Source organism: Ranitomeya imitator, chromosome 6 (assembly GCF_032444005.1).
Source record: "Ranitomeya imitator isolate aRanImi1 chromosome 6, aRanImi1.pri, whole genome shotgun sequence".
Lineage (NCBI taxonomy): Eukaryota > Metazoa > Chordata > Amphibia > Anura > Dendrobatidae > Ranitomeya > Ranitomeya imitator.
In genome coordinates, this window is record NC_091287.1 from 166850804 (window position 1) to 166877422 (window position 26619).

Below are 26619 nucleotides of genomic sequence, written 5' to 3' on the forward strand. Positions count from 1 at the left end.
GCAACAACTAATTTTCTCTATTTTCCTGTTCTTGTATAGGACGATTGTACAATGGGTCAAAATTGTGTCTCTAATTTCAATGGAGCTGGTGTCAAGTTTATCTGTACAAAGGAAACTGTTCATTCCATCTTTTTCCAAATGTGGGTACAATAATGAGCACAAACTAAATTATTATACAAGTTTAATTTAAAATACATTTTGGCTTTAGTTTTTTTTTTTTAAATAAAACATTCCTTCTTAAAGAAACTCTAAAAGGTCAATTTAATGATCCTGTGTAATTTTACTATGAAAAAAATATATTCATTTATCAGCAGTTAGGAATTTGCACTCTTGCTTGAAAATGTAGGTGGACATTAATAAAATGTGATGTCTACAATATATTTAGACATTAAAGTCCAAACATAAAGCAAACTTTAGTTTCCCAGGTAAATAGCTGTGGTACATGGATGGGTTTACATGGATGGTCTACAGAGACACCCACCACCTATTCTTTATGTCAGCCAGTACTCTGCATCTAGTGGTGAATGCTACAAATCAGTGATGTAACCAATATTCTCGCATTGCATTTAATAGTTACAGAATAGTTGGGATTCTATATCCCTTCCCTGAGATCTGGGCACCGTGAGCCTGCAGTTGCTGACATTGGTTTGGTCGCCTGCAGTACTTGCTTATGGCATCATAGATCAGATTGAGGTCAGCAACCCCAAAACATAAAGTCAGCTGTCTCCCCACTCCTATGTGGTCTAAAGTTTCTGAAGGTTTAAAAGTTGATGTGGTTTGTCATTTGTACCCTCTTCTTCTGGTATTTTCACTTCCTAAGGTTTAGCTTATGTTTGTTATACTATGGTGCTGATTTACTAAGCTATAGGCACCAGAAAATGGCCATAATCTTTCTGAAATCTTTCTGGAGGGCAAATCCATTTGCCATAAATCATTCCATGTGCCAAAACTGTGCCAAAACTTGGTGTTATTTAATTGATGCCACAAAATTGAAAAGTAAGACAATTATTAGAGTGTAAACCTAAACTAGAAAATGTAAAAATGTGCCACATGAGTCACTTTGATAAATTTGACACATTCAAGATTATGCAGTTTAAGAGTGCCCCAACACGTCCGACTATCAACCACATTCGGATCCTTCAGACGGAACCTGAAACCCATTTCTTCAGGAAAGCCTACAGCATGCACTGACCCCGCTGCCTCCTCGCCACTACCAGAGCTACCGCCTCACCTACACCAGAGCTACCGCCTCACCTACACCAGAGCTCCTGCAACCCTCAACCTACTGTCTTCTTCCCCATAATCCTGTAGAATGTAAGCTTGCAAGGGCAGGGTCCTCGCCCCTCCGTATCAGTCTGTCATTGTTAGTTTACTGTAAGTGATATCTGTAACTTGTATGTGACCCCTTCTCATGTACAGCACCATGGAATCAATGGTGCTATATAAATAAATAATAATAATAATAAAAGGTTAGATTAGTAAATCATCTACCAATGTTTGCCTGCACACCAAAGAAAAAGATGTGTTAACAAAAAATAACCCTGCAGTATCTGACCTGGCAACCAGACCAATCCTGCCAGCCTGCTCCGCTAGCTAGGCGCAACTCCGAGGACTCAAACTAGGGCCACTGTATAAGTCCACATCCCGGTACAGGGGTTAATAGGTGAAGGCCAGGGCTTTTGTGAGTCCTGAGTGGATAGGTAGCACAAAGTTAACCATACAAGCCCTATTTAGAGATACTAGATGACCACGAACAGGAGTCACTATAATCCAGGACTACATGTGATGGTGTTTTTTTTAGACCTGGCATCACAAACATTAGTACACATTAGTTATGGTGAAGCAATGAGCCTCAAGCTTGACAGGACAAAGACCCTCAAAATACACAATATCATAATTACACAGCTCTGAATAAAACTGAAAAAAATATTCATTTTTTTGCCTTCAGGAGCACAACTCCGTATTTCTATGCAGCCGCACACTCCGGTCCCAAGTGCAGGCGGCAGTGCCAGGTATTGATGCAACAGACTCGCGTGAGTTTCAAGCATCACACTCGCAAGTGTGACCCCGGCCTTACAATGAAGCTGGCTTAGATCTCTGGAGCATAATCTTAGCTCCTGATTCAGGCCAGATTCAGTGCTACACTGCTCCTTCAATGCTGCAGAGGCACAGCGGTTACATATAGCAACATCGGAAAGTATACAGTTTGGACCAACAGAGTAATAATGTAACTGGTCCGAACCCAAACTGTCAATAAATCAGGCACATAGAGCCCCCCAGCAAGCAGGAAGCTAAGAGTCTGGAAAGATGTTATGGGACAAACACTTTAAAAGGAACCAGTCACGATGGATAATGCTGAAATAGAGTTAAGATGCAGGTTAATAAACGCACTTTGAATACAGCAGCTGTGCACCTTTTGACGCTATTAACCAGCAGATTAACCCTATATCGATTAGCTGACTGCCAGAGTCACTCTCATATTCCAGAGGTTGTCTGAGATTAACTAAATGTAACGATTTGCAATATGGTATCACTCAGAACTTAAAAGAAATAAACATTATTTTTAAAAATGGAGAAAAATATTGTGTATGAAAGTACATGCGGCTCGAATGCAGTCCTAACCTTGGATGAACTGTGTGTGTTTCTTCCATCACCAAAGCCAAGTAACATATTGCTATGAAAACTATTGCACTCAGCTGGGTATAACATAAGAGGGACAATATAATAAAAAGAATATTAAAATCAATAAAATAATAAAGAAAATGCTGAAAAGCCAAAAAAAGATAAATAGAAGATTAATATATATGAATGCATCACATTAGGCTCGCTGAATCTTTTTATTAAACACTGGCGTGGGAAGTGTGTTAACAGTTATATCCTTTTGATGTGAACAGTGAGAATGGATGAAGCTCTAGAGAAAGAAAATTTGACCTACTACTACTTCAGAGCCATCAACCCTGTAATAAAAAGATTTCACGATCGCACCATTCCCACTATTGAACCATGGTCCCTCAACAATGAAAGCCTATTCTTTTTTGGATATTGTTTTCAGAGGATCACATAAATCTATACACATGGGGATTTCTTTCAGTGGTTGACTGTTCATTTTGATTTAGGATGACAAGAGCACAGGCAGGTGTGTATAAATCTTGCACGTTCTTCATTTATTAAACAGGTGGTTAGCATAAGAGCGACAGTGATGTGATTCATTGCAGAGAAGAGAAGGAAATCACATGGGATTCATATCTTCTTTGAGTCCAAAATCCAGAATTTTGTTCAATGACCCTGTTCTACAGTATCCTTTGGCAAAGAAACTTAACACCACTAAAGTAGAAAATGTGTTAATTCTGTAATGTTTTCTAAAAATATATACTGTACTTCCAAAACAATACATGTGGGATGGATAACCCTCGATTTAATCCAAGCAGATCACTATTAATCTAGAAAATAAAGGAATGTGAAGCGTAACCCCTTAGTGACCGAGACAATTTTGACCTTAATCACCAAGCCAAATATTACAATTCTGACCAGCGTCACTTTATGTGCTTATAACTCTGGCGCGCTTCAATGGATCCCACTGATTCTGAGATTGTTTCTTCGTGACATATTGGTAGTGGTAAAATTTCTTCAATTTGACTTGGCAAAATATTTGAAAATTTTGCAATTTTCAAACTTTTAATTTTTATGCCCTTAAATCAGAGTTATATCACACAAAATAGTTAATAAATAACATTCCCCACATGTATCTACTTTACATCAGCACAATTTTGGAAACAATGTTTTTGTTAAGAACTTATAAGGGTTAAAACTAATTTTTCCAACAAAATTTACAAAATCATTTTTTTAGGGACCACATTTGAAGTTACTTTGAGGGGTCCATATGACAGAAAGTACCCAAAGGGGGCACAATTCTAAAAACTACCCCCCTAAAGGTGCTTAAAACCACATTCATGTTTATTAACCCTTCAGTTGCTTCACAGGAACTGAAGCAATGTGGAAGGAAAAAATGAACATTTAATTTTTTTCACAAAAACTTCACTTTCGACCAAAACTTTTTTATTTTCACAAGGGTAACAGGTGAAAATGGACCCCCTAAGTTTGTTGTGCAATTTCTCCTGAGTACGCCGATACCCCATTTGTGGGGGAAATCTACTGTTTGGGCGCACGGCAGCAGGGCTCGGAAGGGAAGGAGCACCATTTGACTATTTGAATGCAAAATTTCCTGGAATAATTAGCGGATGCCATGTCGCGTTTGGAGAGCCCCTGATGTGCCTAAACAGTGGAAACCCTCCACAAGTCACAACATTTTGGAAACCACGACACTCAAGAATTTTATCCAGTGGTATAGTGAGCCTTTTGAACCCACAGGTACAACACAGAATTTGATAACATTGTTGTCATTACAGGTCCTTCTCAAAAAATTAGCATATAGTGTTACATTTCATTATTTACCATAATGTAATGATTACAATTAAACTTTCATATATTATAGATTCATTATCCACCAACTGAAATTTGTCAGGTCTTTTATTGTTTTAATACTGATGATTTTGGCATACAACTCCTGATAACCCAAAAAACCTGTCTCAATAAATTAGCATATCAAGAAAAGGTTCTCTAAACGACCTATTACCCTAATCTTCTGAATCAACTAATTAACTCTAAACACATGCAAAAGATACCTGAGGCTTTTATAAACTCCCTGCCTGGTTCATTACTCAAAACCCCCATCATGGGTAAGACTAGCGACCTGACAGATGTCAAGAAGGCCATCATTGACACCCTCAAGCAAGAGGGTAAGACCCAGAAAGAAATTTCTCAACAAATAGGCTGTTCCCAGAGTGCTGTATCAAGGCACCTCAATGGTAAGTCTGTTGGAAGGAAACAATGTGGCAGAAAACGCTGTACAACGAGAAGAGGAGACCGGACCCTGAGGAAGATTGTGGAGAAGGACCGATTCCAGACCTTGGGGAACCTGAGGAAGCAGTGGACTGAGTCTGGTGTGGAAACATCCAGAGCCACCGTGCACAGGCGTGTGCAGGAAATGGGCTACAGGTGCCGCATTCCCCAGGTAAAGCCACTTTTGAGCTACAGAGAAGCAGCACTGGACTGTTGCTAAGTGGTCCCAAGTACTTTTTTCTGATGAAAGCAAATTTTGCATGTCATTCGGAAATCAAGGTGCCAGAGTCTGGAGGAAGACTGGGGAGAAGGAAATGCCAAAATGCCTGAAGTCCAGTGTCAAGTACCCACAGTCAGTGATGGTGTGGGGTGCCATGTCAGCTGCTGGTGTTGGTCCACTGTGTTTCATCAAGGGCAGGGTCAATGCAGCTAGCTATCAGGAGATTTTGGAGCACTTCATGCTTCCATCGGCTGAAATGCTTTATGGAGATGAAGATTTCATTTTTCAGCACGACCTGGCACCTGCTCACAGTGCCAAAACCACTGGTAAATGGTTTACTGACCATGGTATTACTGTGCTCAATTGGCCTGCCAACTCTCCTGACCTGAACCCCATAGAGAATCTGTGGGATATTATGAAGAGAAAGTTGAGAGACGCAAGACCCAACACTCTGGATGAGCTTAAGGCCGCTATTGAAGCATCCTGGGCCTCCATAACATCTCAGCAGTGTCACAGGCTGATTGCCTCCATGCCACGCCGCATTGAAGCAGTCATTTCTGCCAAAGGATTCCCGACCAAGTATTGAGTGCATAACTGAACATTATTATTTGTTGTTTTTTTTGTTTGTTATTAAAAAACACTTTTATTTGATTGGATGGGTGAAATATGCTAATTTATTGAGACAGGTTTTTTGGGTTATCAGGAGTTGTATGCCAAAATCATCAGTATTAAAACAATAAAAGACCTGACAAATTTCAGTTGGTGGATAATGAATCTATACTATATGAAAGTTTAATTGTAATCATTACATTACGGTAAATAATGAAATTTAACACTATATGCTAATTTTTTGAGAAGGACCTGTAGTGTTGAGCACAAGTGCTGGCTACTCCAGATTGCATTGGGTGCTTGGGTATGCACCGAATATCACAGGTTCTTGAGTGATATGCTCGAGTCCCTGCATTGCATGTTTTGCTGCTGTTAGACCCCTGAAAAAAACATACGGGGATCCGCGATACTCTGTGCACCCGAACACCAGATGCACTTGCGCTGACGACTAGCGATCAAATCGTTATCATTTTTCTTTTTTTTACCTTTGAAAAATCTCCAATTCTATCTCCAACCCTAACACAATTCTAACCCCAACCCTAAACCCAAACCTAACACAACCCTAACACTTACCCCAACCCTAACCGCAAAGAATAGAACAAATTAAAAATACATATTTTATAATTTTTATCAAACTAAGGGAGTGACAAGGGGGGATTTGATTTACAATTTTTTTGAAAACTGATTACAATCATAAAAAAAGACTACCAAAGGATTTGGGGTTGCAATGTAGTTCCCAGTGTCAGAAAGCAGGGTTTGCGTCCCAGGTACTTTCAGCAGGACAATGACTCCAAACATACTTCAAGAAGGACCCAGAAATTGATGGAAACAGCACTGGAGCATCCTGAAGTGGACATCGATATACATGAGCAGGTGTGGACTTACAGCAGTAACAGGAATAAGTACATTTTGATGCTTTTCAGTTGTGTGAACTTTCATCAAACAGAATTTGTCACCAGAAACTATAAATGTTACACACACATGATTTCCCATAAGAGGACCTGTCACCAGGTTTTATAATATAAATTGCATAAGATATTAAATAAATCTTGTATCCTGTACAGAATAAGAAAAAGCAGTGCCACCCACCGGTCCATTAAAATTGAATGTTTTTATTCAGAAAAACATGATTGCGGTGAGGGAAGGAGCACATATGTGGGACAACGATTTTTTCATGCTTTCCTGCGTTTCTACTGGTCCTGGAATGGGGGTACACCCTTCTGATTTACCTAACCCCCTCCTACACACACCTGTGCAATTAAATCTCGCAGACTGACACACACAATAAAGTAGCACCATTTTTTTTTAAACCCAACAACTAATTCTTATAAAAACACTGACATATCAAACTGGTCATTAAATCCAGTAGGTGCCTGTGTATTGGTATGCTAAATCCATTTGACTCTCTCATCAAAAGTAACTTATGATGAAGGCCAATGTACTTTTTTAATGCCTGCAAAACGCAGTACATTGGGATCTGCTCACCGTGTCTCACAGACATGCTGTATTAGTCTACTTGATCCTTTTCCTGAAGTAATAGATTTGTAGTGTTCCCTGAAGTGTACATATAGTGGCCTTATAGTTTTGCTTATATAGAAAAATCTGCAGGGGCAGAAAATAATGAATACAACAAATCAAAGTTTGCATGAGATGAAATGTCAGACTTGATGGTGATATTCCCTATTGTAATGAATTTGGAAGTCAAGTATAAATTAAAAAAGGACATCCCCATATTTGAAGTTCCCTATAGGCTGCAAATCCCTTAACCAGTTGTTAGAATCCGACTGTATACGATTTAGGACTAAGATGTCTTTCACACATTTTCTGTAAGTAACCAAGGTTTTCCGTTCGCTACGGCTGCTAGGTCTTGATCTTGCTCTAACAGATACCAATGCTTATATATGGCAGAAAAGATTTATCTGTCCAACGGGCTATACCTGAAATTAAAGATGAATCGTTTAGACCCCGAGTATCCTATTTAAAATTGGTAGAAGAGTGGACAACATCCAAGATGCAGGAAAAACAACGCTCACCTAATGCACATGATGTGGGAGTGTGTGAACATTGAGAACTATTGGAACGGGGTAGTTGACGTAATAAAATTTGTGTTCAGAATCCATATATCGTTGGAACCCAGAATCTGCATACTTAGTCTGTTGGAGGGGGGCTGGATTCAGATTCCCCTATAGCTATAGCAATCTCCCAAGTGTTATTTCAAGTTAGAAAACCATTAGCACTACACTGGATAAAAAAATCCCTGCCAACGATAAAAGAATTAAAATCCAAATTAAATAATGTCTAATGTATGGAAAGGGAACATATATTAAAAGATATGCCCTCAAAAATGGTTCTTGCGAACCAGACCATATGATGAACACGATGTCCACATTCTAACTATGCTCTTAATGAATTTGATATAGGGATTCCTAGCGGTAAAAATGAACGTGTCCTCCAGGCTGGACAAAAACAAAATAGCATGCTACCGTGTGCCCATTGCTGTATCAATACATTGAAGGAACCAACTGTCCAGAAACTTGAATGCATTATCATTGAACATAAAACCTATTGCTTCACATATAAAGTCCACGAAATTAGACTCTTTATCTGTATCAAGAAGAATTATCACTTCAGTGCCTTCACATCTTATATCTTCTATCCAACGAAGCTGTTGTACTTAATTTGAAAATCAATGTCAGAATTGTTGCTTTATCTTTTTTCAAAGTTTTCCCGCCTGATACTACAATATGCATTTTTTGACTCCAGCCTCTAGCTCATTTTAATACCAACTGGAAAAACCACAGAGAATCATTCCTTGAAAGAATAGTACGAAAAAGGGATTCTCTGCCACAATGAAAAAGTTTGAAAAATGTATGACCAGGTTTCACAACTCTTTACTCACTATAGTGAGACACTGTTTTGTTTTATTTCAAATAGACTTTTTTCTTAAGGGACTTTTACCTTTTTCTTGCATTTTTTCAAGGATTGACTTCATATATTTCTCCATGCGAACTGGTGAGGTATATCTTCCAGAAGAACATGTCTGATAAAAACTTTCAAACAACTGAATTTATGGTTATTCATATTCACTCACTCTGGATAGAATATGAACTATATGTATTTGGGTGTGTAACATCATGACTTTTCAAGTGTCATATATTTATTCATCCCATTAAGGGGCGGTATTGTCCTGTGCCTTTATATGGCCTAACATCTATTTCTATATGATTTGTATCCTCGTCTTTCTTTTATGATACAGATTCAAATTCATAAATTTCCTCTTGAGAATTAGGGCTGTGGAGTCGGAGTCATGAAATTGGAGTCGGTGTCCATTTTGGTGGAGTTTTAGTCAGCATAAAATTGACCGACTTCAACTCCTAAAATATATGATAAATTGGTACAGTAGTTCAATGTAGTATGTGATGTAAATATTTTCAGAAGAATTTGGAAAGTTATGAAATGTCCTATAAATGTCTGTCCGGTTCCTGATCTAAGGATCTTGGCTTTTAGTTGAGATGAATCTGTGCTGCACTTTATGTACATGCTCAGTAGTGAAGCAGTGCTGTGGCGTCGGAGTCGTGGAGTCGAGCGTCAAGAGTCGGGAGTCAGGGAAAATGCGGAGTCGGAGGATTGGCTTTACGACTCCACAGCCATGTTGTCAATTGTGACACCAACTTTCCATGCAATTCGACATATCAATGTTTCCAGATTTTGATGAAATCTATAATCATTAGAATTTACATTTCCATGATATCATCAGATTATTCAGCAGCTATTTTTAATTGCCTTTATATTTTGTACCATGCCTGTAATAAAACTTGAATTTTTTATATCTAATCTCTAGAGGAGTTATTTTCTTATTCAGGTTTAACAACTGTAACAACCAACATGAAAACTGTAAGGGCGAGTTATTCAATGGTTGTCCATTACCCTTCTTCTATCTAATGTAAATAGCGCTACCTTTCCTCTTGTAGATACATAATGGTATATCGCCAAACAGCAAACCTATAGAACAGAGTCTAGGAAAATAAGCTAAAATTACTGTAGAAACAAGGGATACATGCCATCAGGGACAGATGCATCAGATTACTTTTCCATAGAGATAATGAGACCTCTTCTTCGTTATAAACAAAGGAGAGAGAAATGAGACATAATGGACAAGTTTTCATATGCCAATGATATTTAAACACTTACATTCTTCCTTGAGGTTAAGCAATGTACTTGTTGGTAGGCTTGTAATGTAAAATGTATTTTTCATATATATTTCCTTTTTTAAAAAAGGGTTTTTTTTTGCTTTGCTCAAGAGAAATTTCTGCAGCCATGCTACGCAACTGCATATTGCCAAATCAGGACAATACATGTGAATAAGTGTGGTCATGTGCCAAATAAATTATCACCCATTACTCTCAATGTTTTATTGAAACGCGTAGATTGAAATCTAGTTGGTACATGATCACAAGTATGGAACTTGTATAATCGCAGTCAAGTGATCAACCATTCAAACGGGAGACAGAGGGGAATCCTGAGAGTGTGTACATTGTGCCCAGTCAAGATTCAGAAATCTGCAGTTACATAGAATGACTACCGAAACATGACTTATGCTTTGTATCTGTACCCTAAATATTCTATATCATTCTTTTGTGTCTTAATATACCTAAAAATTCTCAATTCGTTTTATTCCTAGAAACGTTGTCCCATTAGGGTATTTATTTGCTGGAGGATTCCATCCTGTATCATACACTACTCACAACAAGTTAGTTATATTTGACTTTCGGGCAAAATTTCAGGATGAACCTAAAATGCACGCTAACCTTTTCAGGGTGAATGCAAAATGACCGTCTCTAAACCTTTGAACACACATATCCAACTGTTTAATGTTTCAGTACTTTTTGCACAACTTGTTGTTCTCTAACAAGGAGCTTAATGGCAAAAGTCACAACAGGTGATTGATCTATGTATCGCCCAATACATTTTGGGGTTCAAATACAATAGGTATTCAGTCCTCCTCATCACGCTATTCACATTTTGACATCATGAGTCCATGACAACACCTAATAATTGATCAACAGTACCTCACTACTTCGAGGCTTCAAGCAGGATGTTCTCAGATGGAAGTGGTCACTAAGATTAGAGTGTCACAGAGTATCATCAGCAGGTTGCAACAGAGATACAGAGAGACAGAGACTAGAAGAGTCACAGGAAGGCATAGAAGTGGACTTCCTTTGGCCACATCCTACAATGATAACCGCTTCATTGTGAACAATGCCCTCTGGAACCCAATGATGAATGCCACGAAATTCCACCCAGGAGGCACCCAAGTGTCACGTCAGAGCATTTGAAATAATTTACATCAGAGTGGTCTGCGTGCCACACGATCTGCAAGGGTACCTGACCACACCACCAGGCACAGGCATCATCTACGCTGCACGAGGGACCAGTGGGCCTCAGTGCTGTTCACTGATGAAAGTCAATTCACACTGAGCAGAAATGTTGGCCGCCAATGATGTTGGAGACGTCAAGGAGAGCGCGATGCATCAGCCACTGTTGTCAGCAGACAAGCTTTGGGTGGTGGTGTTACAGTGTGGGAAGATGTGTCTAGCCAATAAAGAACTGCCTACACTTTATGAATGGTACAGTGACAAGCCGCTACTACTTGAATAACTTAATTAATAACATATCTCTTTAGCGTGAACTTTTTACGTTTTCCATAAATTTCACCAGAAAGCCAAATACAGTATCCCTAACTTTTTGTGAGTAGTGCACTTTGTATCTTAATAGAAGATATTTTACATCAACTTTGCTGTAGTGTTTTTACTACATAGGTTCTAAAATCCATTGTTTCGTAGACTGTGTCAAACATTTTATCAAGACCTGCGATTTTCTCACTAGTTTAGGAGTCAGACACTCCTTATTCATTTAGAGGCACGTGTCACTTAGTAAATCTGACACACATGATGAGTAGCAGGTGCCAATGGAAGGTTATTCCTTTGGTAAACTTCTTGCCATAGCTACACTACAATTGATAACGCTACAACATCAGGCTTTGACAAATGTGTTTCTATGATATCTATAACAATCACAATATCTTCATTAACTTCAATATTCAACCCCATACATTGAAGTTATTCCAACTAACCTGTCTGTAGGTGCCATCCAGTAAAGTGTCTAAATTCTGAAGTGGAGCAGGTGTCTTATCTTTGAACCTTGTCAACAGAAGTTTTTGAATTGCACGGAATTGTACAGCACGTTCAGATAGCAGCTTTTCATATTTCTCTGTATTCATTCGTAACTAGAAAAAAAAAGAGAAACGATAATATATATTTACATATATATATATAACCACCTTTTGAAGAGAACGTGTCGCTTACCATAAATATGTAAATATTTTTATACCACTTGTCTCCCAAATCTGCCGAATTTTTTTTTTCTTCCTGTGCCTCTTCGTTGTTGAATTATGGCTCCCTTTTCCCTTAATATAAATCTGTAATATAAATCTGTAATATAAAGCCAAGGGAGTGTGGTTCTCAAGGTGATTTCTATGGAGAAGAGTTGAGGATCACATCCCCTTGGCTAACAAGACAAGATTTACATAAAGGGAAAATGGAGTCAAATCCAAGGAACAGAGATGAGCAAGGAAAAAACACATACCACCACGTCAAAAAGAACAACATTTAGACCATTGTATGACAGGGATGGGAATTATATGAAAGGGTTGTTATGTGTCCCCCAAGATCTGCATGGAAACATACAGAATCCCCTAGAAAGTATTGTAATCACATCCATAGCTGTGGTGCAACACAAAATAAAAGTAAGTATGGACTGTGTCAAGCTATCTGACCAAGTCAGATTTAGGAAAACCTGACATGAGATTATTTTTGGAGAGATCTGTAGGAAGGTAGTGGGACGGATCTCTCCCTCCTTTTCGGGTCTTGCAATTGACCCATGGGCAAGTGGTCCTGCAGTTAAAGGGGTTTTCTCAAGAACAAAAGTTAATTTTAACCAATAGATCTTGAAATAAAAATAATTTACACAATTAGATGTGTTTAAATAAAATGTTCCTGTGCTGAGAAAATATTATAGATGTGCCCCTGCTGTGTACTGTGTAATGGCCGTGACTGACCATACAGAGACATGGTCTGATCACATCACAGCTCATGAGCAGGGGAGGCAGCAAAAGAGTATACAGACAGGACAGCAGGAGATCACAGCTGATTCTTTCTTTGAAGTAAAACATTGTTTAATCCCTTAAGCCCCAAGGGTGGTTTGCACGTTAATGACCGGGCCAATTTTTACAATTCTGACCACTGTCCCTTTATGACTTTATAACTCTGGAACGCTTCAAAGGATCCTGGTGATTCTGACATTGCTTTCTCGTGACATATTGTACTTCATAAAAGTGGTAAAATTTCTTCGATAAGACTTGCGTTTATTTGTGAAAAAAATGGAAATTTGGGGAAAATTTTGCAATTTTCCAACTTTGAATTTTTATGCCCTTAAATCACAGAGATGTCACACAAAATACTTAATAAGTAACACTTCCCACATGTCTACTTTACATCAGCACAATTTTGGAACCAACATTTTTTTGTTAGGGAGTTATAAGGGTTAAAAGTTGACCAGCAATTTCTCATTTTTTACATCATATTTTTTTTAGGGGCCACATCTCATTTGAAGTCATTTTGAGGGGTCTATACGACAGAAAATAACCGAGTGTGACACCATTCTAAAAACTGCACCCCTCAAGGTGCTCAAAACCACATTCAAGAAGTTTATTAACCCTTCAGGTGTTTCACAGGAATTTTTGGAATGTTTAAATAAAAATGAACATTTAACTTTTTTTCCACACAAAATTTACTTCAGCTCCAATTTGTTTTATTTTACCAAGGGTAACAGGAGAAAATGGACCGCAAAAGTTGTACAATTTGTCCTGAGTACACCGATACCCCATATGTGGGGGAAAACCACTGTTTGGGCGCATGGCAGAGCTCGGAAGGGAAGGAGCACTATTTGACTTTTAAATGCTAAATTGACTGGAATTGAGATGGGACGCCATGTTGCGTTTGGAGAGCCACTGACGTGCCTATACCTTGAACCCCCCCAAAGTGACACAATTTTGGAAAGTAGACCCCCTAAGGAACTTATCTAGATGTGTTGCAAGAGCTTTGAACCCCCAAGTGTTTTACTACAGTTTACAATGCAGAGCCGTGAAAATAAAAAATCATTTTTTTCGACAGAAATTATTTTTTAGCCCCTAGTTTTGTATTTCCCCAAGGGTAACAGGAGAAATTGGACCCCAAAAGTTGTTGTCCAGTTTGTCCTGAGTACGCTGATACTCCATATGTGAAGGAGGGGGGAGGGCACTATTTGAGCGCATGGCAGAGATTGAAAGGGAAGGAGCGCCATTTGGAATGCAGATTTAGATGGATTGGTCTGCAGGCGTCACGTTGCATTTGCAGAGCCCCTGATGTAACTAAACAGTAGAAACACCCCCCCCCACAAGTGACCCCATATTGGAAACTATACCCCCCAAGGAACTTATCTAGATGTGTTGTGAGAACTTTGAACCCCCAAGTATCTCACTACAGTTTATAACGCAAAGCCGTGAAAATAAAAAATAATTTTTTTTCCACAAAAATGGCTTTTAGCCCCCCAAATGTTTATTTTCCCAAGGGTAACAAGAGAAATCGGACCCCAAAAGTTGTTGTCCAATTTGTCCTGAGTACAGTGATACCCCATATGTTGGGGTAAACCCTTGTTTGGGCGCAGGGCAGAGCTCGGAAGGGAAAGAGCACTGTTTTACTTTTTCAACGCAGAATTGGCTGCAATTGAGATCGGATGCCATGTCATGTTTGGAGAGCCCCTGATGTGCCTAAATAGTGGAAACCCCCAATTTTAACTGAAACCCTAACCCTAGCCCCAACCCTAGCCCTAAACCTAACCCTAAACCTAACCCTACCCCTAACTCTAATCCTAACCCTAGCCCTAACGGGAAAATGGAAATAAATACCTTTTTTTTAGTTTATTATTTTTCCCTACCTAAGTAGCTGATGAAGGGGGGTTTGATTTACTTTTATAGCGCTTTTTTTTAGCGGATTTTTATGATTGACAGCCATCACACACTAAAATAAGCTTTTTATTGCAAAAAATAGTTTTTGCGTCTCCACATTTTTAGAGCTATAATTTTTCCATATTTTGGTCCACAGAGACATGTGAGGTCTTGTTTTTTGCGGGACGAGTTGACGTTTTTATTGGTAACATTTTCGGGCATGTAACGTTTTTTGATCGCTTTTTATTCCGATTTTTGTGAGGCAGAATGACCAAAAACCAGCTATTGATGAATTTTTTTTTTTTTTTTTGGGGGGGCGGGGGGGAGGGCGTTTATACCGTTCCACATTTGGTAAAATTGATAAAGCAGTTTTATTCTTGGGGTCAGTACGATTACAGCGATACCTCATTTATATAATTTTTTTATGTTTTGGCCCTTTTATACGATAAAAACTATCGCTTTATTCTGAGGACTATAACTTTTTTATTATTTCACTGATGATGCTGTATGGCAGCTCGTTTTTGCGGGACAAGATGACGTTTTCAGCGGTACCATGGTTTTGTATATGTGTCTTTTTGATCGCGTGTTATTCCCTGCAGGACCCGGATGTAGCCCCGCGGCCGTTTTCAATCCGGGGCCTGCAGGGAAGAGATGCTTGGTACAAGGTGAGCACATCGTCTTGTACTGTGGGTCTCAGGGAAGCACACAGGCAACCCCCACCCTGTGCGATGCTTCCCTGTACCGCCGGAACACTGCGATCATGTTTGATCGCAGTGTTTCGGGGGTTAATGTGCCAGGAGTGGTCCGTGACCGCTCCTGGCACATGTGCCGGATGTCAGCTGCGATAGTCAGCTGACCCCCCGTGAGCGCGGCCGATCGCATATGACGTACTATCCCGTCGGTGGTCATACGGGCCCACCCAACCTCGCCGGGATAGTACGTCATATGGGATTAAGGGGTTAAAAACAAGCAGGGAAAAAAAGAATCAGCTGTGATCCCCTGCTGTAATGTCTGTATACTCTTTTGCTTCCCCCCTGCCCAGGAGATGTGATATGATCAGACCATGTCCCTGTATGGTCAGACACAGCCATTACACAGTACACAGCAGGGGCACATTTATAAGATTATCTCAGCACAGGAACATTTTATTTAAGTACATCACACTTATTGATGAAAATGAACTTTTTTCCTGGGAAAACCCCTTTAAGGGTTGGGAGTGTCAGTGTTGGTTTGAAAGCAGCAGAGTAGGAGGGTCTGTGTACGCCTGTCCATGTGAGACTAAACACAGACCAGAACCAAAGAGTAGAACAAAACCAAAGCCGCACCCACGAGTAATTCAGTGGTGAAGTACAGTCCCAAACGGAGTGAGATGGACTTAACGGCTGCGAACCAGACAATAAAGTTTGGATTTATTTTGGAAGATGGCAAATAAAGACATTTAAGTTGAACTTTCTTGGGTCACTGACTCATTACCGCACAAACTTGAAAGCTGCTGACTTTCACCATGTAAAATAAGTTTCCCACTAGTTGTAACATTTTAATTCAATCCGTGCGTGCTACTCATGAACTTACATCAGGTGATGTAAGGATATCGAGTCTGCGTGTGGCGGAGGCTCCAGGTTCCAAGCCACGCAGTGTGAATACATCCACACTGCGGGGTGGGATCTGGGGCCTCCGCTACACGCAGGCGCGATATCCTTACATCACCTAATCCGTTCGCACAGCCCGAGAACTGATTGCAGAGCGCAGGCACCGTTGATGTCACAAGAAAGAGAGGAGGCGGTGCCTAGAGGCCAGAGGGGGATGATTGACGGCTGCGAGGCGGTTGAGTCAGGGGGAGAAAACATATCTCCCTGACTCAGAGTTATGGCCGTAAATTTATAAAACTCATTATTTCAGGGTTCCGAGGGATAATAAACATAAGAGCCACCTTCACAGAATGCAGCATTAGTGCTGCTGAAGGTGGCTCTTTTACTTTAGGCCCTGGGGAGTGACAGGCTCCCTTTAACATTGCTGTGACTAGCTGGCTGCATGCTTGCAAGTCCGACTATGCCCCTTTCTGTGATAAGCAGCTCCCTGCCTATACAGAGGGGAAAATAAGTATTTGATACACTGCTGATTTTGACGTTGATGTCCTTAGACAGCTCTTTGGTCTTGGCCATGGTGGGGAGGTTGGAGTGTGTGGACAGGTGTTTTTTCTACCAGTAACGAGTTCAAACAGGTGCAATTGATACAGTTAATGAGTGCAGGATAGGATGGCTTCTCAAAGAAAAACTAACAGGTCTGTGAGAGCCAGAATTGTTGCTGGTTGGTAGCTGATCAAATACTTATTTCATGCAATAAAATGCAAATTAATTACGGTATGTAAAAATCAGACAATGTGATTTTCAGGTTTTTATTTTTAGATTCTGTCTCTCACAGTTGAAGTGTGCCTACGATAAAAATTACACCTATTCTTTGTAAGTGGGAAAACTTGCAAAATCGGCAGCGTATCAAATGCTTATTTCCCCCCTGCAGCTATGTACACAGAGAGGCTGGTGGGGGCGGGATTTGCTTTCTCAGCTCTGCTCCATTGCTAAAGCTAAAAACTCTGATTGTGTTAGAACGGCTGCACCCAGTAATCTAAGTGATACATCGCTGGATCTAGGATCTCTTCGCCCACATCATGCTGCTCTCAGAAGCAGTAGCAAAAAGCTGCTGACAGATTCTCTTTAATGTACATGTATGCACTGCATGTCAATATTGCAAGAGGGTAATCAGGGCCCAAGGTTATCAAAATTACAATATTCACACTTTAAATTTATAATTGGAAGTCTTCTTTCAATAATAAAAAAGTCATAAGGAAATGGCAATTTCCGGATACCAAGTGTGGAAAAATATGGACAGCAAATGTAACCTCCATACACACAGAGAGATAATCCCATTAGTAAATAATGTAACTCTGTGCTTTTACATGAGTTGGCAAGTCACCCAGAAATGATTTCCCAATGAGGACCAGAATACTATTTCTAATGAGCAAAGAATTTCAACTGGATTTCCTCTGGAAAATATGTGCCAGAAAGTAGTAAAATGTTTTTAAATACGACATTCCTCTGGTCAGGGCTAAAACAAAGATTTATGTTTTGTGGATAGCTGATAACCATTTTCACAAGCCCCAAACACACAGTGCAAGCAGCGCTCTAATATGTTTAAAATTTATTTTCCACCAGGATCCTGACTGCAGCATAAATCGAGCACACAATTTGCCAATAACATGGGAGTTTATCCAGTTTGCTGGATGAAGGAAGAACTAAATAGGAAAGTGCTGGGTGGACAGAGTGATAAAACACTCATCAGGTATGTATACGGTTAAAATCAAATGCAGCTTCTACAGTAGACAAGCGGTGTCAAACTCATCGGGGTAAAGGAGCCGCACACAGACAAAATCTGAATCTGCAGGGGCCACGTTCTTTGCAGGAGAAGATGATATTTTCAGTGATGCCATCATTTTTTTATATGACTTCTTCACCATCATTTTTTTTAAAAAGTCTGGCATATTTTCTATTTTTTTAAATTATGGTTATCATATAGTACAGGGCTTATTTTCTTTTACTTCAGATTGTACATAAAACACAATTTTTAGTGGCCAAATATTTTTCCATTATTTTTTCATACTTTATTTCGAAATTTTTTTAAAAATGTTTTCTTTTTTTTTGAGCCCTTATCAGCCCTCTACACTATTATTGTTTTACAAGTAGACCCTTATAGTAACTCTGGCGCCAATCCTGCAATAATATCCCCAATCCTGTAGTAATGTACCCTGTCGTGAAATAATGTCCCAAAAATATAACAATGTCCTTAACCTTGTAATAATGTCCCCTGTCCTGTAATAATGTCTCTCAACCTGTAGTAATGGTCTCCATCATGTAGTAATGTCCTCATCCTGGTCTCCATCATGTAGTAATGTCCTCATCCTGGTCCCCATCATGTAGTAATGTCCTCATCCTGGTCCCCATCATGTAGTAATGTCCTCATCCTGGTCCCCATCATGTAGTAATGTCCTCATCCTGGTCCCCATCATGTAGTAATGCCCTCATGCTGGTCCCCATCATGTAGTAATGTCCTCATCCTGGTCCCCATCATGTAGTAATGTCCTCATCCTGGTCCCCATCATGTAGTAATGTCCTCATCCTGGTCCCCATCATGTAGTAATGCCCTCATCCTGGTCCCCATCATGTAGTAATGCCCTCATCCTGGTCCCCATCATGTAGTAATGCCCTCATCCTGGTACCCATCATGTAGTAATGCCCTCATCCTGGTCCCCATCATGTAGTAATGCCCTCATCCTGGTCCCCATCATGTAGTAATGTCCTCATCCTGTTCCCTATCATGTAGTAATGTCCTCATCTTGGACCCCATCTTATATTAATGTCTCCATCCTGGTTGCCATCATAAACTAATGTCCCCATCTACTTGTAACAATGTCAAACATTCTGTCGCTCTTTACATACACAAAGAAAATTCTTCTCACTTTCGGCGAACAGCGTCCTCTTCCTCCTTCACAGCATGGGCGGGGCAAGGCAGTAACGTCATGTGCGGCCTCGATGGAGATGATGGCATCAATTGCTGATCGCTAATTGGCCGATGGCTGGTAATGCAGTGCAAAGTGCCGGTCTCTGCACTGCAATACATTTCAAGTGACTGTACATTCGAGGACGTGCATTCAGTTGAAAAGGAACCTTGACATCTGTAGCTACTGGAACAGGTAGCAATTTTGTCAGGGTCCTGGGGGCAGCACAATGGAGCCTCGAGGGGGTCATGCAGCCCGTGGGCCACGTGTTTGAGACATTACGAGGAAAACATGTAAAAAAAATTAAATTTCGAATAATATAAGGAAAACAGTCAATTCATAGACTGAACTTGAATAGTCGCTATACTTTCAGACAACTTGATCTCTTGTGATACCTTATGTGCTAAATGGTCAATCCACAAATCACTTTATTTAAAAATTATGTTGTCTTGATTGCCCATGAAAAATCCTTGTAAAGTGCGATCCCCTAGGTTTCTCCCTTCTTTATGCCTTATTGCCCACTGACTGTTGTCATGTGTCATCTGTCTACAGGAGCAGCGATACCAAGAGAGATTACAGAAAGTCGGGGCAGGTATGGACTTTTGCTTCGGCCATTAAATTTCATACGGGTATTACAGAAAGATGCGCTTTAATTTTAAGAGTAGTGTAGTTCCAAGCAGGCAATTAAAATAATCATTAACTTTTGATGACTTCTACACCAGCATATGTGTGTTTGTTGCAGTGGCACAGTCCAAACCCTTGCGCATGGTAGAACAGACGCCAAAAAGCATATGATATTTTGCTTACCTATACTGAGATTAGCGAGGGACAACTATTGTAAAGCACTGAGGCAACAAGAATGGCCGGCAGCTCTTCACTACTTTGTAAATTACCAGCAATATGCCTACTGGCCTACGAAAATCTGTCTCTAGCAACAGAGACACCAAGACGAATTACGAGAATCACAAACTGAGGTACAGAGGGGACATTCACATGAGAGTGGGCAAGCCATTAGACAATGGCGCTTGCAATGCATGCTGGGATTTGAGGAAAGGAAGGCTCCAGCAACAATAGTGCTAGAAGAATATACTGTAGTTGAATGGAATTAAGGGGTGGAGGTCAAGTTACAAGGTATAAGAATTAGGAAACGTCCTAGATATATTTGGTTTGTGTGCCAAACGTAGGTTTAACTTATTGGATATGATGATAGCAAGACCAAGCATTTCACCAGTTTGGTTATCTTACATTTGTTATAACCAAAAATGCCAAAATCAGCAGTTCCAGGGATGATATGGCTTATTCTAGTTAGTTGTATAATATAGATTACAGGGGTAGTTCCATCAGGACAACGGCTTATCTTATGCTCTATCAAAACACGTAAAGAAGGACCTCAACCAGTACACAGAGCAAATGACAGCTTACCCTCAGTGCTATCAAGCATCAAATACACTGCCACCAGGGGAGCATTCGAAAGAGGGTTTATCAAGATGGCACAATCCTTTAGGCCGGGACTTTCATGAAATTGATTAAAGAATGTGTTATCAGAAAACAACCCATTGTTCAAACAAGGTTTACATGTTGCATGCATTTAATATATATATATATATATATATATATATATATATATATATATATATATAATAGAAAGGTAGATATATACAGTACAGACCAAGAGTTTGGACACACCTTCTCATTTAAAGATTTTTCTGTATTTTCATGACTATAAAAATTGTAAATTCACACTGCAGGCATCAAAACTATGAATTAACACATGTGAAATTATATAGTTAACAAAAAAGTGTGAAAAAACTGAAAATATGTCTAGGTTCTTCAAAGTAGCCACCTTTTGCTTTGATGACTGCTTTGCACACTCTTGGCATTCTCTTGATGAGCTGCAAGAGGTAGTCACCGGGAATGGTCTTCCAACAATCTTGAAGGAGTTCCCAGAGATGCTTAGCATTTGTTGGCCCTTTTGCCTTCACTCTGCGGTCCAGCTCACCCCAAACCATCTCGATGGGTTCAGGTCTGGTGACTGTGGAGGCCAGGTCATCTGGCGTAGCACCCCATCACTCTCCTTCTTGGTCAAATAGCCCTTACACAGCCTGGAGGTGTTTTGGGGGTCATTGTCCGGTTGAAAAGTAAATGATGGTCCAACTAAACGCAAACCGGATGGAATAGCATGCCGCTGCAAGATGCTGTGGTAGCTATGCTGGTTCAGTATACCTTCAATTTTGACATATTTCAGTTGTTTCACACTTTTTTGTTAATTATATAATTCCACATATGTTAATTCATAGTTTTGATGCCTTCAAATGAGAAGGCGTGTCCAAACTTTTGGTCTGTACTGTATATATATATATATATATATATATATATATATATACTAGCTGAAGAGCCCGGCGTTGCCTGGGCATAGTAAATATCTGTGGTTAGTTATAGCACCTCACTTCTCTTATTTTCCCATCACAGCTCTCATTTTCCCCCTCACATCTTTCATTTTCTCCCTTACACCTCTCATTTTCTCCCTCACTCCTCTCATTCCCCCCTCACTCCTCTCATTCCCCCCTAACACTTGTCATTTCGACCTCACATCTGTCATTTTCCGATCACTCCACTGTTTTCCCTCGCTCCTCTCATTTTACACTCACACCTTTTCATTTTCACCTCACGCCCCTCATTTTCACCTCAGTATATACATGTTTGCATCTCCCTTATATATAGTATACACCTGTATGTCATCTCCTGTATATAGTATATACCTGTATGTCATCTCTCCTGTATATATATACCTGTATGTCATCTCCTTCTATATATAGTATATACCTGTATGTCATCTCCTCCTGTATATAGTATATATCTGTGTCATCTCCTCCTGTATATAGTATACACCTGTATGTCATCTTCTATATATAGCATATACCTGTATGTCATCTCCTCCTGTATATAGTACATACTTTTAGGTCATCTGCTCCTGTATATAGTATTTACCTGTATGTCATCTCCTCCTGTATATAGTATGTACCTGTATGTCATCTCCTCCTCTATATAGTATATACCTGTGTGTCATCTCTCCTGTATATAGTATATATCTGTGTGTCATCTCCTCCTGTATATAGTATATACCTGTGTGTCATCTCCTCCTGTATTAGACCTAGTTCACACGTTATTTGCTCAGTATTTTTACCTCAGTATTTGTAAGCTAAATTGGCAGCCTGATAAATCCCCAGCCAACAGGAAGCCCTCCCCCTGGCAGTATATATTAGCTCACACATACACATAATAGACAGGTCATGTGACTGACAGCTGCCGTATTTCCTATATGGTACATTTGTTGTTCTTGTAGTTTGTCTGCTTATTAATCAGATTTTTATTTTTGAAGGATAATACCGGACTTTTGTGTGTTTTAGGGCGAGTTTCGTTTATCAAGTTGTGTGTGTTGAGTTGCGTGTGGCGTAGCGTAAAATCACTGCACTCGTACGATGAAGAGATTCAATTCATGTGGATGCTTTAATTAGATAAATGTTCAGGTGAAGCGATAAGTACATGTGATGTACTTATCGCTTCACCTGAACATTTATCTAATTAAAGCATCCACATGAATTGAATCTCTTCATCGTACGAGTGCAGTGATTTTACGCTACATGATTGAGAGGACCACGGGTTCCGTTCATTTGCACCGTCAGCTTCAGAACTGTCGAGTGCTAGCCTTCTATAACTTTCTGAGTTGCGTGTGGCGACATGCATGTAGCGACTTTTGTGAGAGGAGTTTTGTGTGGCAACATGCGTGTAGCAACTTTTTGTGTGTCGAGTTGCATGTGACAGGTTAGTGTAGCAAGTTGTGTGCAGCAAGTTTTGCACATGGCGAGATTTGCGCATGGTGAGTTTTATGTGTGGTGCCTTTTGAGTATGTGCAAGTTTTGTGTGAGGCAACTTTTGCATGTGTTGCAACTTTTGTGCATGTGGCAATTTTTCCGCATGTGCAAGTTTTGCGTGTGGCGAGTTTTCCATGAGGTGAGTTTTGCACTTGTGGCAAGTTTTGCGTGAGCCTAGTTTTTGCATGTGGCGAGTTTTGCGCGTGGCGACTTTTGTGTTTCGACTTTTATGTGGCGAGGTTGGTGTATGTGTGGTGAAATGTGTGCTGAGGGTGGTATATGTGTTCAAGCACGTGGTAGTGTGTGGCCCATTTTGTGTGTGTGTTCATATCCCCGTGTGTGGTGAGTATCCCATGTCGGGGCCCCACCTTAGCAACTGTACGGTATATACTCTTTGGCGCCATCGCTCTTGTTCACATCTGGCAGCTGTCAATTTGCCTCCAACACTTTTCCTTTCACTTTTCCCCATTATGTAGATAGGGGCAAAATTGTTTGGTGAATTGGAAAGCGCGGGGTTAAAATCTCACCTCACAACATAGCCTATGACGCTCTCAGGGTCCAGACGTGTGACTGTGCAAAATTTTGTGGCTGTACCTGCGACACCTCCAACACTTTTCATTTCACTTTTTCCCAATTATGTAGATAGGGGCAAAATTGTTTGGTGAATTGGAACGCGCGGGGTTAAAATTTCGCCTCACAATATAGCCTATGACGCTCTCGGGGTCCAGACGTGTGACTGTGCAAAATTTTGTGGCTGTAGCTGCGACGGTGCAGATGCCAATCCCGGACATACACACACACATACATACACACACATTCAGCTTTATATAGTAGATATTATAATTATAACTAAGCAGCACGTGAAAGAGCTGGGTATAAAATGCTACAAACTATATATATCATTGTTTGCAATTTCAGCAATTATATCAAATAAGTGACCGAACGGACAATTAATATTGCTTATTAAGTTACTAGATGGCAGCCCGATTCTAAAGAATCGGGAGTCTAGAATCCATATATACTTTATTTATTCAAATGTAAGAATAATACAATTAATAAATAATAGTAAGAAAGAACAAAAATAATAGGCAGTATATGGAGAAAACACCAAACAAAAGTTCAAAATTGGTGTGAAAATGTCACTGAACCACTTCACAACTAAATATATATAGTTTTGGTAAATGGTATTATAATTTTTTTGACGAAATTCGGCAGGAGCTTGAAGAGCAACGTCACTGGGCCCGCCTCCACGCAGTAGAAACTTGCTGTGAGGTAAAAATTCAAAAATCACACCAAAATGGCGGGCGGAGTGTGTCACAGTACGGCACGTTTCTGATTGGTCGCTCGCAGCAGGCGGCAACCAATCAGACACTGGACACTGTTGACGTCACTTATCTCCGGACATTAGCTCCGGACATTAGCTCCGGACATTATCTCCGGACATTAGCTCCGGACATTAGCTCCGGACATTAGCTCCGGACAAAGCCACGGAAGTTGGCACAAATTGCAGGAAGTAGTATTCTAGGCAATTAATCTCCGGACATTAGCTCCGGACATTAGCTCCGGACATTAGCTCCGGACAAAGCCACGGAAGTTGGCACAAATTGCAGGAAGTAGTATTCTAGGCAATTATATATTAGACTAGATGGCAGCCCGATTCTAAAGAATCGGGAGTCTAGAATCCATATATACTTTATTTATTCAAATGTAAGAATAATACAATTAATAAATAATAGTAAGAAAGAACAAAAATAATAGGCAGTATATGGAGAAAACACCAAACAAAAGTTCAAAATTGGTGTGAAAATGTCACTGAACCACTTCACAACTAAATATATATAGTTTTGGTAAATGGTATTATCATTTTTTTGACGAAATTCGGCAGGAGCTTGAAGAGCAACGTCACTGGGCCCGCCTCCACGCAGTAGAAACTTGCTGTGAGGTAAAAATTCAAAAATCACACCAAAATGGCGGGCGGAGTGTGTCACAGTACGGCACGTTTCTGATTGGTCGCTCGCAGCAGGCAGCAACCAATCAGACACTGGACACTGTTGACGTCACTTATCTCCGGACATTAGCTCCGGACATTAGCTCCGGACATTAGCTCCGGACAGGAAGTTGGCACAAATTGCAGGAAGTAGTATTCTAGGCAATTATATATTAGATATATATATATATTTCTTTCCTATATTACTATCTACATAAAAAATGAAAATCCTGAAGTTACACTACTTACTATTGGGCCTAATATTATACTTCTACTTCCAAACAACACATGATCGCCCATTCACAATGGTTCATGTTACAGCTCCTCTCTTCATTCTCCCTTCAAATTAATATTGCCCAAATAAGACCATGCCCAGTGTATACCACGGTACAAAGAAATATGGTCCGAGTCAGACTAGTTCTGTTAATTTCCATGTGAAAAAAATGAAGTAAGAGTCTAATATTAGGCCCTGTGGCCAGTGGCGGGCTGGGGTGCCAAGGGCCCACCAGTAACATTGACTTTAGGGGGCCCACTTATCACCTGCATACAAATATTACACTATCCTGGTTCACAAATGTATTTATAACTCTATACAATAATAAACTGGGCAGTTTGGTTAATGAATGATGAGATGCTGGTTTTTTCTGTATAGATTAAATCAAGTGAATTATGACAAGTACTGCCTATACAGTAAGCTTGGGGGGCCCAAATCTGCACAGGGGCCCACCAGGGGATTCCCCTACGGGCCAGTCCGAGCCTGCCTGTGGCATTTGAGAAATTTACATGTTTCTAATATAATGATATGAAAAATAAAAAATGTACCGTATATACTCGAGTATAAGCCGAGATTTTCAGCCCAAAATTTTGGGCTGAAAGTGCCCCTCTCGGCTTATACTCGAGTCACGGTGGGCGGCAGGGTCGGCGGGTGAGGGGGAGAGGGCGCTGAGGCATACTCACCTAGTCCCGGCGGTCCTGACGCTCCCTCTGCCTGTCACACGGTCTTCGGTGCTGCAGCTCTTCCCCTGTTCAGCGGTCACGTGGGACCGCTCATTAGAGAAAGCTATGGGGCAATAATGAACGGCGCAGAGCACTATATGGCACAGCTATGGGGCAATAATGAACGGCGCAGAGTACTATATGGCAGCTATGGGGCAATAATGAACGGTGCAGGGCACTATATGGCAGCTATGGGGCAATAATGAACGGCGCAGAGCACTATATGGCAGCTATGGGGCAATAATGAACGGTGCAGGGCCCTATATGGCAGCTATGGGGCAATAATGAACGGTGCAGGGCACTATATGGCACAGCTATGGGGCAATAATGAACGGCGCAGAGCACTATATGGCAGCTATGGGGCAATAATGAATGGTGCAGGGCACTATATGGCACAGCTATGGGGCAATAATGAACGGCGCAGAGCACTATATGGCAGCAATG

The 26619-nt window shown here is 40.3% G+C and overlaps 1 protein-coding gene across 4 annotated transcripts in view; it reads right to left on the reverse strand.

Moving 5' to 3' along the window:
- Nucleotides 1–26619, reverse strand: part of BBS9 (Bardet-Biedl syndrome 9) — a 521564-nt gene that overhangs the window by 226553 nt on the left and 268392 nt on the right. For all 4 annotated transcript variants that reach the window (XM_069730272.1, XM_069730271.1, XM_069730270.1 and 1 more), the window contains one exon: nucleotides 11862–12014. In XM_069730272.1, coding sequence (XP_069586373.1) covers nucleotides 11862–12014 — 153 coding nt within the window. The remainder of the gene's footprint in view (nucleotides 1–11861; nucleotides 12015–26619) is intronic.